The sequence below is a fragment of the Entelurus aequoreus genome, linkage group LG08 (assembly GCF_033978785.1).
Source record: "Entelurus aequoreus isolate RoL-2023_Sb linkage group LG08, RoL_Eaeq_v1.1, whole genome shotgun sequence".
Classification (NCBI taxonomy): domain Eukaryota; kingdom Metazoa; phylum Chordata; class Actinopteri; order Syngnathiformes; family Syngnathidae; genus Entelurus; species Entelurus aequoreus.
The window spans coordinates 6,108,595-6,124,120 of NC_084738.1; the positions used below are offsets into that span (position 1 = coordinate 6,108,595).

The 15,526-nt window shown below is 39.7% G+C and overlaps 1 protein-coding gene across 1 annotated transcript in view; it reads left to right on the plus strand.

Moving 5' to 3' along the window:
• Window positions 1-15,526, plus strand: part of mta3 (metastasis associated 1 family, member 3) — a 70,299-nt gene that overhangs the window by 24,428 nt on the left and 30,345 nt on the right. Inside the window, exons 4-9 of the mRNA XM_062055410.1 lie at window positions 5,484-5,610; window positions 5,735-5,798; window positions 5,902-6,019; window positions 9,185-9,290; window positions 11,241-11,340; window positions 11,446-11,634. Coding sequence (XP_061911394.1) covers window positions 5,484-5,610; window positions 5,735-5,798; window positions 5,902-6,019; window positions 9,185-9,290; window positions 11,241-11,340; window positions 11,446-11,634 — 704 coding nt within the window. The remainder of the gene's footprint in view (window positions 1-5,483; window positions 5,611-5,734; window positions 5,799-5,901; window positions 6,020-9,184; window positions 9,291-11,240; window positions 11,341-11,445; window positions 11,635-15,526) is intronic.

Here is a 15,526-nt window from a genome sequence, read left to right on the forward strand (position 1 = left end):
AGGCATCAAAACTATGAATGAACACATGTGGAGTTATGTACTTCACACAAAAAGGTGAAATAACTGAAAACATGTTTTGTATTCTAGTTTCTTCAAAATAGCCACCCTTTGCTTTTAATACTGCTTTGCACACTCTTGGCATTCTCTTGAGCTTCAAGCAAACCTATGAAGTGAAAACCATTTCAGGTGACTACCTCTTGAAGCTCATCGAGAGAATGCCAAGAGTGTGCAAAGCAGTAAGGGTGGCTATTTGGAAGAAACTACAATATAAAACATGTTTTCAATTATTTCAGCTTTTTTTGTTAAGTACATAACTCCACGTGTTCATTCATAATTTTGATGCCTTCAGTGACAATCTACAATGTAAATAGTCATGAAAATAAAGAAAACACATTGAATGAGAAGGTGTGTCAAACCTTTTGGCCTGTTCTGGAGATTGCTGCCTCCTGCTATAATGATATATATTACAATATATTTTTTGGTATGTAAATGATAACAGAAAATAACAATTTTAAAACAGGTTACAAAGGCTCCTAATTTAGCTGCCGACGCATGCGGTATCATATTGTGTCATTTTCAATTATACTTTTTTCTCAAAGCTATTATTAATCTACTTGCTAATTTACTCTTAATAGTTGGTTATGTTGTGTTCTAACATGTTTCTCTACACTTCTGGTAAAATGTAATAAACACGTACTCTCCTGTCATTTGGACACATTAGTTTGACGTGATACTACACATTTAGTACAGTAGAACTTAATTGGTTCTTGAACAGAGTTTGATAATCAAAGTTTTTAACGTCGAGCAAATTTCTTCATAAGACTTAGACTTATACAAACTTTAATGATCCACAAGGGAAATTGTTCAACACAGTAGCTCAGTTACAATGATGGACAGTGTAAGGATGGAAAGGACAATGCAGGTATAAATAGACTAATATAGCGATAAAAAATCAAACATACACTACCGTTCAAAAGTTTGGGGTCACCCAAACAATTTTGTGGAATAGCCTTCATTTCTAAGAACAAGAATAGACCGTCGAGTTTCAGATGAAAGTTCTCTTTTTCTGGCCATTTTGAGTGTTTCATTGACCCCACAAATGTGATGCTCCAGGAACTCAATCTGCTCAAAGGAAGGTCAGTTTTGTAGCTTCTGTAACGAGCTAGTGTTTTCAGATGTGTGAACATGATTGCACAATAGTTTTCTAATAATCAATTAGCCTTCTGAGCCAATGAGCAAACACATTGTACCATTAGAACACTGGAGTGATAGTTGCTGGAAATGGGCCTCTATACACCTATGTAGATATTGCACCAAAAACCAGACATTTGCAGCTAGAATAGTCATTGACCACATTAGCAATGTATAGAGTGTATTTCTGTAAAGTTAAGACTAGTTTGAAGTTATCTTCATTGAAAAGTACAGTGCTTTTCCTTCAAAAATAAGGACATTTACATGTGACCCCAAACTTTTGAACGGTAGTGTATATACGAATATATACATATGTGTACAGTATATTATATATACAGATATATTATATTATGTCTATAACATATATACAATATATACCAATGACCGTGTACAATATTACAGTATATGTGACAGCAGCACCATAAAATAGAGAGTAGAGCCAGCAGAAAATAGACATTAAAAACAAAGAGAAGTAGCTGACACGTCAAGAAACATTGTAAAGTATTAATAATGGGTTCCAGCCTAAACAAAAGTCCATATTTTTGTGAATGTTTGTACACTTTGGATAGAATGTAAAGTGGTATACAGTACTAAACCTCAAACAAACAAACAAATAATAAGGGGATGATGGATCAACATTCTCTTTATTAACCAGCCAAAACTTGAACATGGACTGTGCTATACTTGCTGCTCTGCCAAGACACAGAAGTCACATTGGTGCCCTCACAAACGATTAGCTTTACTTTTTACCTTTAACAACCATATTGCTACAGTAATAAACATTTTAAAAAGTAAAATCCACTCACATCAAAATCGGCAGAGGAGCTGGAGAGAAAGCCGCAGGCAGTCTAACTCCACAGCGATTTCCTCATTCTTTCCACGCTGGTCTGTTGAGTTTTTAAGACTCATAATACATTTGCAAAATGCACAACACTTGTCAAAAGGCGAATAAACACAGAAAAGGCACACACCCTGGAGCGCTGAAAAGTGACTAGTAGTGCACTGGACAGCATGTGACGTTTGCTGCTAAATCAATGACTGAATGAAGCGTTCGTATATAGAAACATGGGTCGCAGATGGAGACACATTTGGCTCCTTCTAAAAGTTTGTAAACCGAAAAGTTTGAAAATACAGGGTTTCGTAAATCGAGGTTCAACTGTATTTACGGGTGCAGTATTGATCATGCCAATGCTTATACTGATACTTCAAATTTTCAAGCTCATTCATTGATTTAATTTTTGATTAAAAAAAAACACAGGATGGAAGTGTAACAATATCAATTACGGTAGATACTGAAGTTAGTTCCTCCTATTGGCTCTACACTGCAAAAACTGAAATCTAAGTAAGATTAAATATGTCAAATAAGGGTGATATTTGCTTATTTTCTGTCTGATAAGATAATTCTTCTCACTTAGCAGATTTTATGTTAGTGTTTTACTTGTTTTAAGGGTTTTGGTCCTAAATTATCTCAGTAAGATATTACAGCTTGTTGCTGAGATTTGATGACCTATATTGCGTAAAACATGCTTGAAACTAGAATATCAACTGTTGCAAAGCTGTGTCATCAACACTCACAAGTATAAAACTATTTTTTTAAAGTAATCATTTCTTATTTCAAGCATGTAAAAAAAAAAAATCATGACTTTGACACAATTGTGTCTCATAATTAAAACAGATGACAGCCAAATGGACTTTGCTGTTTTATTTTCAATGAAACAATAGAAAATACGTACTCATATAGTAGTACAGTTGTTATTAGTGAGAATATACTTATTTTAAGGTATTTTTGGGTTCATTGAGGTTAGCTAATTTTACTTGTTTTGGAAAGTCTTGACAAGCCAAATTCTCTTGTTCTATTGGCAGATAATTTTGCTTAGTTCAAATAAAATACCCCTAATTTTTATATATATTTTTTTCATGTTTTTGAACACTGACTTTTTTCAGTGTAATTTAAATCATTTGGGTTTTTTGCCCTTTGTCCAGAGACTTATTTTCTAAGTTAAAAATTACAAAACAATTTTTGATAATAAAAAAAAATATTGCTCCAACCACTGTAGTATCAACCAGATAAAAAACTATATTTGTATCGAGCCCCCCCCCCATCTCTGTTTACATTCAAGAGCTCTAGCTTAGCAGTTAGCATATCCTCCACCGGTGTGACAGTATGTAGTGTAGCATATTTGGCTATTCCTCTCTCCTTCATTCACGCTCAGAGTCACACATGGACAATTTAGAGTCTCCGGTTAGCCTAACATGCATGTTTTTGGATTTGGGAGGAAGCCGGAGTACCCGGAGATTACCCCACCCTCATTCAAAGTGCCCAAAGGGAGATTTGGACCCTCAATCTCCTGACTGTGAGGCCAACATGCGGCATGAATCCAAATGATAAATAAATGTACAGTTAACTTGTGTGCACACAAGTCTATGCTACAACATTACCAGCAATGCTGTAGGACAGGGGTCACCAACCTTTTTGAAAGCAAGAGCTACTTCTTGGGTACTGATTAATGCGAAGAGCTACCAGTTTGATACACACTTAAATAAATGACCAGAAATAGCCAATTGGCTCAATTTACCTTTAACTCTATGTTATTATTAATAATTAATGATATTTATCTTTGTGGAAACACTGATCATCTTAATGATTTCTCACAATAAATATATATAGAAACAGATAAATATCAATATGCAACACTTTATTTAAATTTTTTCTCTAAGTGCACATTTTTCAAATTGAACATTTTCAAATGATCACTTCTAAGACAGTCTTGTGAAATCCCAATATCCCATTTTAACTAGCTAGCCACTATCATTTTTTAACAAATCATGAATTACTTTGCACCATGTTTGTACAAATAATAACTCATGTAAAATACAAAAGTCAACTCTCAAATTTTTAAATAAATCATGTCACACTTTGAACTGGACACCAAATCTGTTATCTGTTTCTTTGTCAGTTAGTGAAGACCAAGTCTTTAAAATATTTTCTTGGATTTTTAAATTCTATTTGAGTTTTGTCTCTCTTAGAATTAAAAATGTCGAGCAAAGCGAGACCAGCTTGCTAGTAAATAAATACAATTTTAAAAAATAGAGGCAGCTCACTGGTAAGTGCTGCTATTTGAGCTATTTTCAGAACAGGCCAGCGGGCTACTCATCTGGTCCTTACGGGCTACCTGGAGCCCGCGGGCACCGCGTTGGTGACCCCTGCTGTAGGAAATGGTTTCCAGGCAGGTCCACAACTATCAGGGATAACTACAACAGATGATTCGTGGTCAACATGGCACCAAAAAAATGTAGCAATGACAGAAAAAAACGACATATGGTTCCGGAATTGTCTTCTGATGTTTAGTTTAGTTTAGTTTATTAAGGATCCCCATTAGTCTACACCGTAGTGGGGACTATTCTTCCTGGGGTCCAGGCAAAAAACATCACACAATCACAAAACAAAAGATTACAATGCAGTACAACATGATCAAATAATAAAATATTGTAATACAAAAAAAAAAATAACTTCGACTTTACATAATAATGTTCATACCAAAGCTAAAAAGAGCAATATAAAAAAATATATATATATTTTTTTGCAAAAATAAAACAGAACCAATGGCCTAAAATATACACATTAGTGTACCAAAGACAAACAATAAGTGACGAAAAAGTACCATCCATCCATTTGCTACTGCTTGTCCCATAATCAATAAAATAGTCAATAATCAATAAAACCAGTCATGACATTAGGTACAATCTAGAATAATCTCTTTCCGCAATACTTCTCCTCTTAGTCTGTTCTTAAAACCCACTATGCTGGTGATTGATACCAGATATTGTGGAAGTTGATTCCAGTAAGTGATTGCCCTATACATTACAGTCTTTTTCAAAACATCACTTTTGGGTTTAAGACGGGTGAGAGCACCTCTTAGGGCTAGCCTGCTACCATAGTTGTGACTTTCACTAGCAAGCAACAGCTGAGAATACAGATAAGCAGGTTTATGGTATGTATAGATTAAAAAAAATAAAAATAGAATTAAACTACAAGCTAGTCTTTCACCAATTCTCATCCATGACAATTCATTGTGCATTATCTCAATGCCGGTCCTAAACAAGCAATGGAGAGCTAGTCTGGCAGCTCTGTTTTGGGTAAACTGGATTTTATTTAGTTCTTGTTTAGATGCATTAGACCAGATTGCTGGGCAGTAGTCAAGATGTGACAATACAAGGGATTGTATAACTTGCTTAGTAGTTGTGTTAGTTAAAAAATAGGCACTTCTTCTAATGACCTTGTGTCTCTGCAGAGGAATTGGAGGAGGAGAAGGAGAACCCGACAGAGACGGATCTGACGGACAAACAGAAACACCAGCTCCGCCACAGAGAACTCTTCCTCTCGCGGCAGTACGAGAGTCTACCGGCGACGCACATCAGGTGTTGTAAATGTGCATCATGTTCCACTCCGGCAGTGCGCTTGAACAGGCGGGAACATGCATTCGCTCACTTCCTGTTTGGGTTTTTTAACATGCCCCTTTCTTGTGTGTCCCCCTCTCCTCAGGGGGAAGTGCAGCGTGGCGTTACTGAATGAGACCGAAGAGGTCCTTTCGTACCTCGACAAAGAGGTGAGGCATCGCCTTCTTCATCCAGTGGGCAGCTTCTTTCTAAAAAGTGCTGAATGCACCCACTTAAATCCCTTTTTAAGATTCCCACACTTTTCCTTCCCAGGATACCTTCTTTTACTCGCTGGTGTACGATCCCACGCAGAAGACCCTGCTGGCCGACAAAGGAGAGATCCGCGTGGGGCCGCGCTTTCAGGCGGACGTACCGGAAATGCTACCAGAGGGTTAGGACTGCACCCAATTATTAGTTAGCTGTTGTTGAAGTAGGATACCGATTCAAATATAAGACGACCCCGAATGTAAGACCATTATCTTAAATTGGGCATCATAAATTATATGTTTGCTTAGGTTGCGTTTAAAATAATCTCTGGTGCGTTTGGGCACGTGTGAAAGTAATCTACTTAACCCTCGGTCCAAAGACCTCAGTCTGTTTGCAAGTGAACGGCAGCAGCATGTGGGTTTGCACCTCTAGAGCAGTGTTTTTCAACCTTTTTTGAGCCAAGGCACATTTTTTGCGTTGAAAAAATGCAGAGGCACACCACCAGCAGAAATCATTAAAAAAGAAACTCAGTTGACCGTAAAAAGTCATTGTTGGATATGACTTTAAAGCATAACCAAGCTTGCATCAATATAGCTCCTGTCTCAAAGTAGGTGTACTGTCACCACCTGTCACATCACGCCCCGACTTATTTTGAGTTTTTTGCTGTTTTCCTGTGTGTAGTGTTTTAGTTATTGTCTTGCACTCCTATTTTGGTGGCTTTTTCTCTTTTTTGGAATGTTCCTGTTGTTCAGTCTTCTTTTGAGCGCTACTCCCCACAACTGCTTTGTTTTAGCAATCAAGACTATTTAAGTTGTTTTTATCCTTCTTTGTGGGGACATTGTTGATTGTCACGTCATGTTCGGATGTACATTGTCTTTGCTCCACAGTAAGTCTTTGCTGTTGTCCAGCATTCTGTTTTTGTTTACTTTGTAGCCAGTTCAGTTTTAGTTTTGTTCTGCGTAGCCTTCCTTAAGCTTCAATGCCTTTTCTTAGGGGCACTCACCTTTTGTTTATTTTTGGTTTAAGCATTAGACACATTTTTTACCTGCACACTGCCTCCCGCTGTTCCCAACATCTACAAAGCAATTAGCTACTGGCTGCCACCTACTGATATGGTAGAGTATTACACGGTTACTCTGCCTAGCTCTAGACAGCACCGACACTCAACAACAACACATCATTTTCAGACTATAATTACTGGTTTGCAAAAAATATTTTTAACCCAAATAGGTGAAATTAGATAATCTCCCACGGCACACCAGACGGTATCTCACGGCACACTAGTGTGGTTGAAAAACACTGCTCTAGAGCACGGTTTGGCAACATTTGCTATTAAAAGAGCAATTCCCTCCTAATTCCACTAAAAAAAGCTATAAAACATGACACGTCTTATCCAGTAAACCAGGCATATTCAACTCAATTGTTTTTGGGGCGGCTTTTGCAGAAAGCTAATGACCGAGGGGCTGGACTTCTCCCTTCACAATTATTTTTTTTAAATTATTCATTTGATTTTGGTCTTATTTATTTTGTCAGAGTTACAGGAGCGCTCTACTGTTTTTAAGGACACTGCAAAAATGTGAGACTCTCCCAAGGTTTGTGAACTGAATTTGCGGGCCACCAGTTGAATAGCCTAAATCAGGGGTCGGCAACCCAAAATGTTGAAAGAGCCATACTGGACCAAAAATACAAAAACAAAATTGTCTGGAGCCGCCAAAAATTCAAAGCCTTATATAAGTGTTATAATGAAGGCCACACATGATGTGTCTATATTACCGTAATTTCCGGACTATAAGCCGCACCTGACTATAAGCCGCACCAGCTAAATTTAGGGGAAAAGACAGATTGCTCCATATATAAGCCGCACCCGACTATAAGCCGCAGGGTTTTGATGTGTAATTACCGTAGTATATAGGGGTTCCTGCTACCACGGAGGGGATTGTCGGGACAGAGATGACTGTTTGGGAACGCAAAGCGTCCCATTTATTAACAATAAATCTTTCAATCATTCAATCAAACTTTCACATCTTTGACATGGCGAACAGCATTCGTGCAGAGTACAAATAATACAACGGTGCAAAGTAATACAAAGTGCTCGCCTGTACGTTATCAAAATAACCAGCCTACCGGTATATGAAAAGTCAGTCTTTAATCATTGTGTCATCGTCTTCCTCCTGCGTACTAAAACCACCGAAATCCTCTTCGTCGGTGTCTGAGAAGAACAGGCTGTAAATAAGCCGCACCCTTGTATAAGCCGCAGGGACCAGAACGAGGGGAAAAAGTAGCGGCTTATAGTCCGGAAATTACGGTAGCTATAATAGCCTACTATCAAAATGAGTATTTGTCGCAGACTGATGCAAATCTTCATTGACAGAAAGGTAATATTTATTCTACACATTTTTACAACATTAGTAATAAGAGGCTTCTCAGAGGGCAAGTTAACTCCTGGAAATTACTGGCTTAGAATGGCCAAAGGTAAAGATGTGTGTTTCCAGGTTAAAGGAAACGCCAGGCTGTCTTCTTCTAATGGATTTATTACAATCTTTGGAAGCTGGGTAACGTTTACTGTGGTCTGGAACAACATGGCACGCAAACAACTATCAGAAATGCAGCCAATATTACATACAGATAATATGTCATGGGACATGCAAATATAAATTAAACACGCAGAGGACATAAGTAAAGGAAATTAAATGAGCTCAAATATACCTAAAAACCTTTGTGCATTCACGCACAGCATAAAAAGTTTTGTGGAAGGAGTGGCATAAAACACGTCTTTCTGTGGCAGCGTTGCAGAAATTTGTACATGTAAACAAACTACGGTGAGTTCATTGACCCCCAAAATTAGTAGGACAAAACGGCGCTCCCCAAATGCTCTCATCAATGAAGCATGTTTAATATAAACAGTGGATTTATAACATTTACCTGCTTTGTGAATACCTGTTGCGATCACCACAACATAATAGAGAATAGTTCAGATACTGCACTGCAATACATGTAGGACTTAATTTAGGGCAAAAATAAATAAAATGTGCTTTTGAAAAAAAAAAGTACGGAGTCCAGTTAAGACTCAGCATGTACACATTCATGGCCTCACAGACCATCAGAAATTATAAAACTATTTTCAAAAATGTACATTTCCCCTACTGTAGTGTTAAAACAAATCTGCAAAGGGAGCCACAACAAGTAGGTTAGCAGGTTGCTGACCCTCGAATATGAAAGGGCTTTTTTTCGGTTGTGTTCTTAGTAAGAAATACTGTCTTATATTTGGGTCAATACGGTACATTTTGTACTTTGTTTTTGGAGATTTGGAAATTTTAAACGCGTGTGTGTGGTGATTGTTTGTGTCCAGCGGGTGAAATAGTTGAAAGGGACCAGGCCAAACTGGAGGAGAAGCTCTGGGATCCAGAGTGTCCACTCAGCAACAAACAGATAGACCAGTTTCTGGTGGTGGCCAGGTAAGACACACAGACTCAGCACCTACCACTTTGTCATTAGCAGAGGCGCCAGGCAATGGTGTCACATGTTGGAGTCGACGACAACACGTGGGATTCCCACCACATTTGGATTAGAAAAGACGCCATGTTGAGGGCCAATGTCATATCTCGTTTGAAAGAAATCTGATTTGTCTTACTATTATTATTAGACTCCTCATCTTCTTGTCCTGCTTCTCGGAAACACAGACGGGAGTTTTTTAGTGGAAATTAATAGAAAGAAATTAGACGAGTCCAAAACATGGCACGCCCGCTCACTCCATAATACATTCATACAAGTAATCAATAGTTGCCATGTTGAGGGCCTGAGTCATATCTCTTTTGAAATAAATATAATTTGTATTACTATTATTATTATTAAACTTCTCATGGTCCTGTTTCTTGGAAGGACAGTTGAAGGGACTTTCTTGAATGGAAATGAACAGGAAATAATTGAGTCCAAAACATGGCACGCTTGCTCACTCCACAATACATCCATGCACTTAATAAAAAGATCCCCTGTTAAGGAACTATGTCAAGGTTGTCAAACTCATTTTAGCTCAGGGGCCGCATGGAGGAAAATCTGTGCACACGCGGGCCGGACTATTAAAATCATGGCATTAAAACTAAAAAATAAAGACAACTTCAGATTGTTTTCTTTGTCTTACTTTGGCAAAAAATAGAACAAAACACATTCTGGAATGGGTTTGTGGAAAATACCGGCAGCGGTAAAGTTAAAATTAGAGATGTCCGATAATATCGGACTGCCGATATTATCGGCCGATAAATGCTTTAAAATGTAATATCGGAAATTATCGGTATCGGTTTCAAAAAGTAAAATTTATGACTAAAACGCCGCTATACGGAGTAGTACACGTGCGTAGGGAGAAGTACAGAGCGCTAATCAACCTTAAAGGCACTGCCTTTGCGTGCCGGCCCAATCACATAATACCTACGGCTTTTCACACACACAAGTGAATGCAAGGCATACTTGGTCAACAGCCATACAGGTCACACTGAGGGTGGCCGTATAAACAACTTTAGCACTGTTACAAATATGCGCCACACTGTGAACCCACACCAAACAAGAATGACAAACACATTTCGGGAGAACATCCGCACCGTAACACAACATAAACACAACAGAACAAATACCCAGAACCCCTTGCAGCACTAACTCTTCCGGGACGCTACAATATACACCCCCCCTCCCACCTCAACCTCCTCATGCTCTCTCAGGGAGAGCATGTCCCAAATTCCAAGCTGCTGTTTTGAGGCATGTTAAAAAAAATAATGCACTTTGTGACTTCAATAATAAATATGGCAGTGCCATGTTGGCATTTTTTTCCATAACTTGAGTTGATTTATTTTGGAAAACCTTGTTACGTTCCAGCGGGGCATCACAACAAAATTAGGCATAATAATGTGTTAATTCCATGACTGTATATATCAGTATCGGTTGATATCGGAATCGGTAATTAAGAGTTGGACAATATCGGAATATTGGATATCGGCAAAAAAGCCATTATCGGACATCTCTACTTTGTATTATTATTATTAGACTCCTCATTTTCTTGTCGTGCTTCCCGGAAGGACAGTAGATGGGAGTTTCTTAATGGGAATAAATGAAAAAAGTCCAAATCATGGCACGCCCGCTCTTTTTACTATTCATGCACGTAATAAAGTCAATGAATTAATGTGATGGAGTCTCTCAGCAAGCTGATGAATGAGCCTGTCGTTAGTGTGACGGCTGCCACTTCCTCCTCACACTGTGTGCTGGCTGCTAACGACCGTGCAGCGTGAACCTTTGAGGAAAATGGCAGCATTTGTTTAAATAAAATAAAAAAAGTTCAGATGTTAAGTTGTCAGGATTGCCATTTTGTTTGTGCAGCCCACAAACAATCTTTCACACACTGTATTAATGTGCCTTCGTAGGGCGGTCGGCACCTTCGCTCGGGCGTTGGACTGCAGCAGCTCGGTCCGACAGCCAAGTTTACACATGAGTGCGGCGGCGGCGTCGCGCGATATCACACTGGTGAGTCTTCCGCTTAACGCGCCGGCACAATACACTCAATACTCACCCTTCTAAAAAGAGAAGGCATCTCTCTCTCTCTCTCTCTCTCTCTCTCTTGTCTCGCAGTTCCACGCCATGGACACGCTGCACTCTCACAACTACGACCTGTCGAGCGCGCTGAGCGTGCTGGTGCCGGCGGGCGGTCCCGTGCTCTGCAGGGACGAGATGGAGGAGTGGAGCGCCTCGGAAGCAGCCATGTTCGAGGAGGCGCTAGAGAAGTACGGCAAGGACTTCAACGACATTCGACAAGACTTTGTAAGTGGATTCTATTCCTCCAACACATTTATGCTCGGTTAACTTTTAATAGGGCCCATAAAGGAGGAGTAGAAATAACATTGTTCCTTGCAACAATTGAGTGTAGTGTGTCACATGTCAGAGCTAATGAACTGTACACACTACATGCTGTGATGTTTTTAATTAGCATACAGATGAACATGGCGCAAGATGGATACGCAAATTGAGTCTTTTGTGTGTGGAAAACAAGAGCACCCTTTAAAGAGAACTAGCATATTTTTTATTTTGCTTATTATTCACCGTCCTTATGTGAGACAAGAACACATACAGTGGAAGCCTCCATGAGCCTCCATATCCAGAGGCGACACTATGGAGAACATGACGGGTCACGGCATAAAGAACGGCATATTGACGCCTCCTTTGGTCAATATAGCGTGAAGGTAGCAGTAAGTTTATGCTTAAAAATAGAATAGGTCCTTTCAGTTTGTTTAAAGCCAGCTGGCCGGCGTTGTTTACCTTTGTACTTGTCCAGAGTGGAAATGATGGCGCACATTTGGGATATCACGTCCAAGATGTCCTCTGCGTTTGCAAATATGGCAGGTCACGGCAAGAAAAATGGCATGTTGACCGTTGCCTGGTTTTGTTAATGCAGAGTGTAAGTAGCCGTGTATTTACACTTAAATGTTTCAAGTAAGGGTGAAATGGTACGTGTATTTGTATTGAACCGTTTCGGTACGGGGGGTTCGGTTCGGAACGGAGGTGCACCGAACGAGTTTCCACACGGACATATTAAGTAGCGCACCGCACGTTGTGTAAACGATGCACACTGAGGCACAACACACGGCATGCTAGCAACGACCGGGCTACTACAACATGCAAAAGCCAGAGCTGGAAGACCCTCCTGCCTCGTTAAGATCTCCCGTTTGGGAACATTTAGGCTTCGCGGTGCGATACAATTGATAACATCGCTTCAACGAAGAGAAAGACGAACGTCTTGCAAACACCGCATTCAAGCAGCCTCTCCTCGGCGAGTCAGGCAGGGCTAAAGCAATAACAAATGCCGCTGGTGTTTTTATAGCAGCATATTTAAGACCATATTGCATTAAAAACTAGATTTTGACCCACTTCTATGGTGGAAGAACAATGAGCCCATATATCCTCTTACTGCCAAGTTAGCCAGGCACTACCTCGCCATACCTGCTACCTCCGTGCCCAGCAAAAGGGTATTTTCCACAGCTGGAGACATTTTAACTGCAAGCAGGTCTGCTCTTTCTGCAGACAATGTGGATAAACTGATTTTTCTGGCAAAAAACATGAAAATTGAGTGAAAGTCACCAGGGTTAAAGGCTGAAAAAGAAAAGTTCATCTGAGGCTGAGTTGACTTGAAACTGTTTAATGTTGCACTTTTTGTATGTAGAAGAAAAGTTTTGTAATTTTATTTAATCCGAGCAACAACTTGAAGCAGTTTAATGTTGCACTTTATATGTAGAAATGTTGCACTTTATATGTAGAAAGGTTTTGTTAAGAAACCAATTCTGAGCCTTATCTTATTTAGTTTTTATTTGATATATGTTGACTGCATTAACCCTGGCAATGGACCCTGTGTGTTTATGTATGTTATTGTTATGCTTAGCATTCATGACTGTCTGCTGTTGCACTGATCAGCCTAGTGGTGGCTCACATCCATCACACACAGAGCTATTTTAAAGGCCTACTGAAATGAATTTTTTTTATTTAAACGGGGATAGCAGATCTATTCTACGTGTCATACTTGATCATTTCGCGATATTGCCATATTTTTGCTGAAAGGATTCAGTATAGAACAACGACGATAAAGATTGCAACTTTTGGTATCTGATAAAAAAAGGCTTGCCCCTACCGGAAGTAGCGTGACGTAGTCAGTTGAACATACACGCAAAGTTCCCTATTGTTTACAATGATGGCCGCATGAAGTGAGAGAGATTCGGACCGAGAAAGCGACAATTTCCCCATTAATTTGAGCGAGGATGAAAGATTTGTGGATGAGTAAAGTGCAAGTGAAGGACTAGTGGGGAGTTGAAGCTATTCAGATAGGGAAGATGCTGTGAGAGCCGGGGGTGACCTGATATTCAGCTGGGAATGACTACAACAGTAAATAAACACAAGACATATATATACTCTATTAGCCACAACACAACCAGGCTTATATTTAACATGCCACAAATGAATCCTGCATAAAAACACCTGCGTGTTTGTTATGCTAGCTCCTAGCTCCTCTGCTAGCTCCTAGCTCCATAGAACACGCCAATACAATTCAAACACCTGATCAACACACACAATCACTCAGCCCAAAAGACCGTTCACCTAACCCAAGGTTCATAAAGCTTATATATTTTTAAAAAGTTACGTACGTGACGCGCACGTACGGTACGGTACGTGTTATGCTAGCTCCTAGCTCCTATGCTAGCTCCTAGCTCCATAGAACACGCCAATACAATTCAAACACCTGATCAACACACACAATCACTCAGCCCAAAAGACCGTTCACCTAACCCAAGGTTCATAAAGCTTATATATTTTAAAAAAGTTACGTACATACGCAAAAAAAAGTTGCGCACATACGGTCAAGCGATCAAATGTTTAGAAGCCAAAGCTGCATACTCACAGTAGCACGTCTGCGTCTTTGTCATCCAAATCAAAGTAATCCTGGTAAGAGTCTGTGTTGTCCCAGTTCTCTACAGGCGTCTGTGTATCGAAGTCAAAAGTCCTCCTGGTTAGAGTCTCTGTTATCCGAGTTCTTCCATCTTGACTGCATCTTTCGGGAATGTAAACAAAGAAGCGCCGGCTGTGTACTGTTGTGGCTGACTACGTTCGAAAAATACGTCCATTTCGCACCGACAACTTTCTTCTTTGCTTGCTCAGCTTCCTTCTCCATAATGAAATGAACATGATTGAAACAGATTCACGAACACAGATGTCCAGAATACTGTGGAATTATGAAATGAAAACAGAGCTTTTTCGTATTGGCTTCAATGTGGAAGGCATACCCGTGTTCGCCGGTCTACGTCACGTGCATACGTCATCCTCAGAGGCGTTTCGAACCGGAAGTTTAGCGGCAAATTTAAAATGTCACTTTATAAGTTAACCCGGCCGTATTGGCATGTGTTATAATGTTAAGATTTCATCATTGATATATAAACTATCAGACTGCGTGGTCGGTAGTAGTGGGTTTCAGTAGGCCTTTAAAGCAATGTTAAAAGGATAAAGCCATTGTTTACACATTTTTGTCAATAAATAGCCAGAAAATGTATATTTTGTTGTTGTCTTACTGTACCGAAAATGAACCGAACCGTGACCTCTAAACCGAGGTACGTACCAAACCGAAATTTTTGTGTACCGTTACACCCCTAGTTTCAAGTCAGTGTTGTTTGCCGTTGTGCCTGTCAAAGGGTGGAGAAGACACAATTGTGACGTTAACCTGTCCACACGCACACGCTGAAGACTAGAGGTCTGACAATCTTCACCCTGGCCAGCGTTTTCAAAAGTGTGCACTTTTAAAGACGAGAATCCTACCCAAAATGTTTAAGTGTTGTGTGGACATGGCCTGAGTTTTTCAATCATTTCTGGGAGCAGGGCGTAACCACGCATTGCTAAAGATCTGACCAATCTAAGTCTATGAGCACAAACTAATGAAGCCTAATCAGGTGGGAGGCGAAACGTCTTCCAAGACAAACCAAACAGTCCAGTTGCGATCGATGAAATGCCCCTGAGATGTAAACCGAGGACATTCTGTGCTCTCTGGTTACACAGCATTAAAACATATACGCAGTGACTTCCTGTTAATTGCAAAATAAAAGCATGGCAGTCTTAACCTGTACTCTACCACGGTCTCAAACTAAATGCACCCATTAATTTAAGATTGTCATCTACAGGA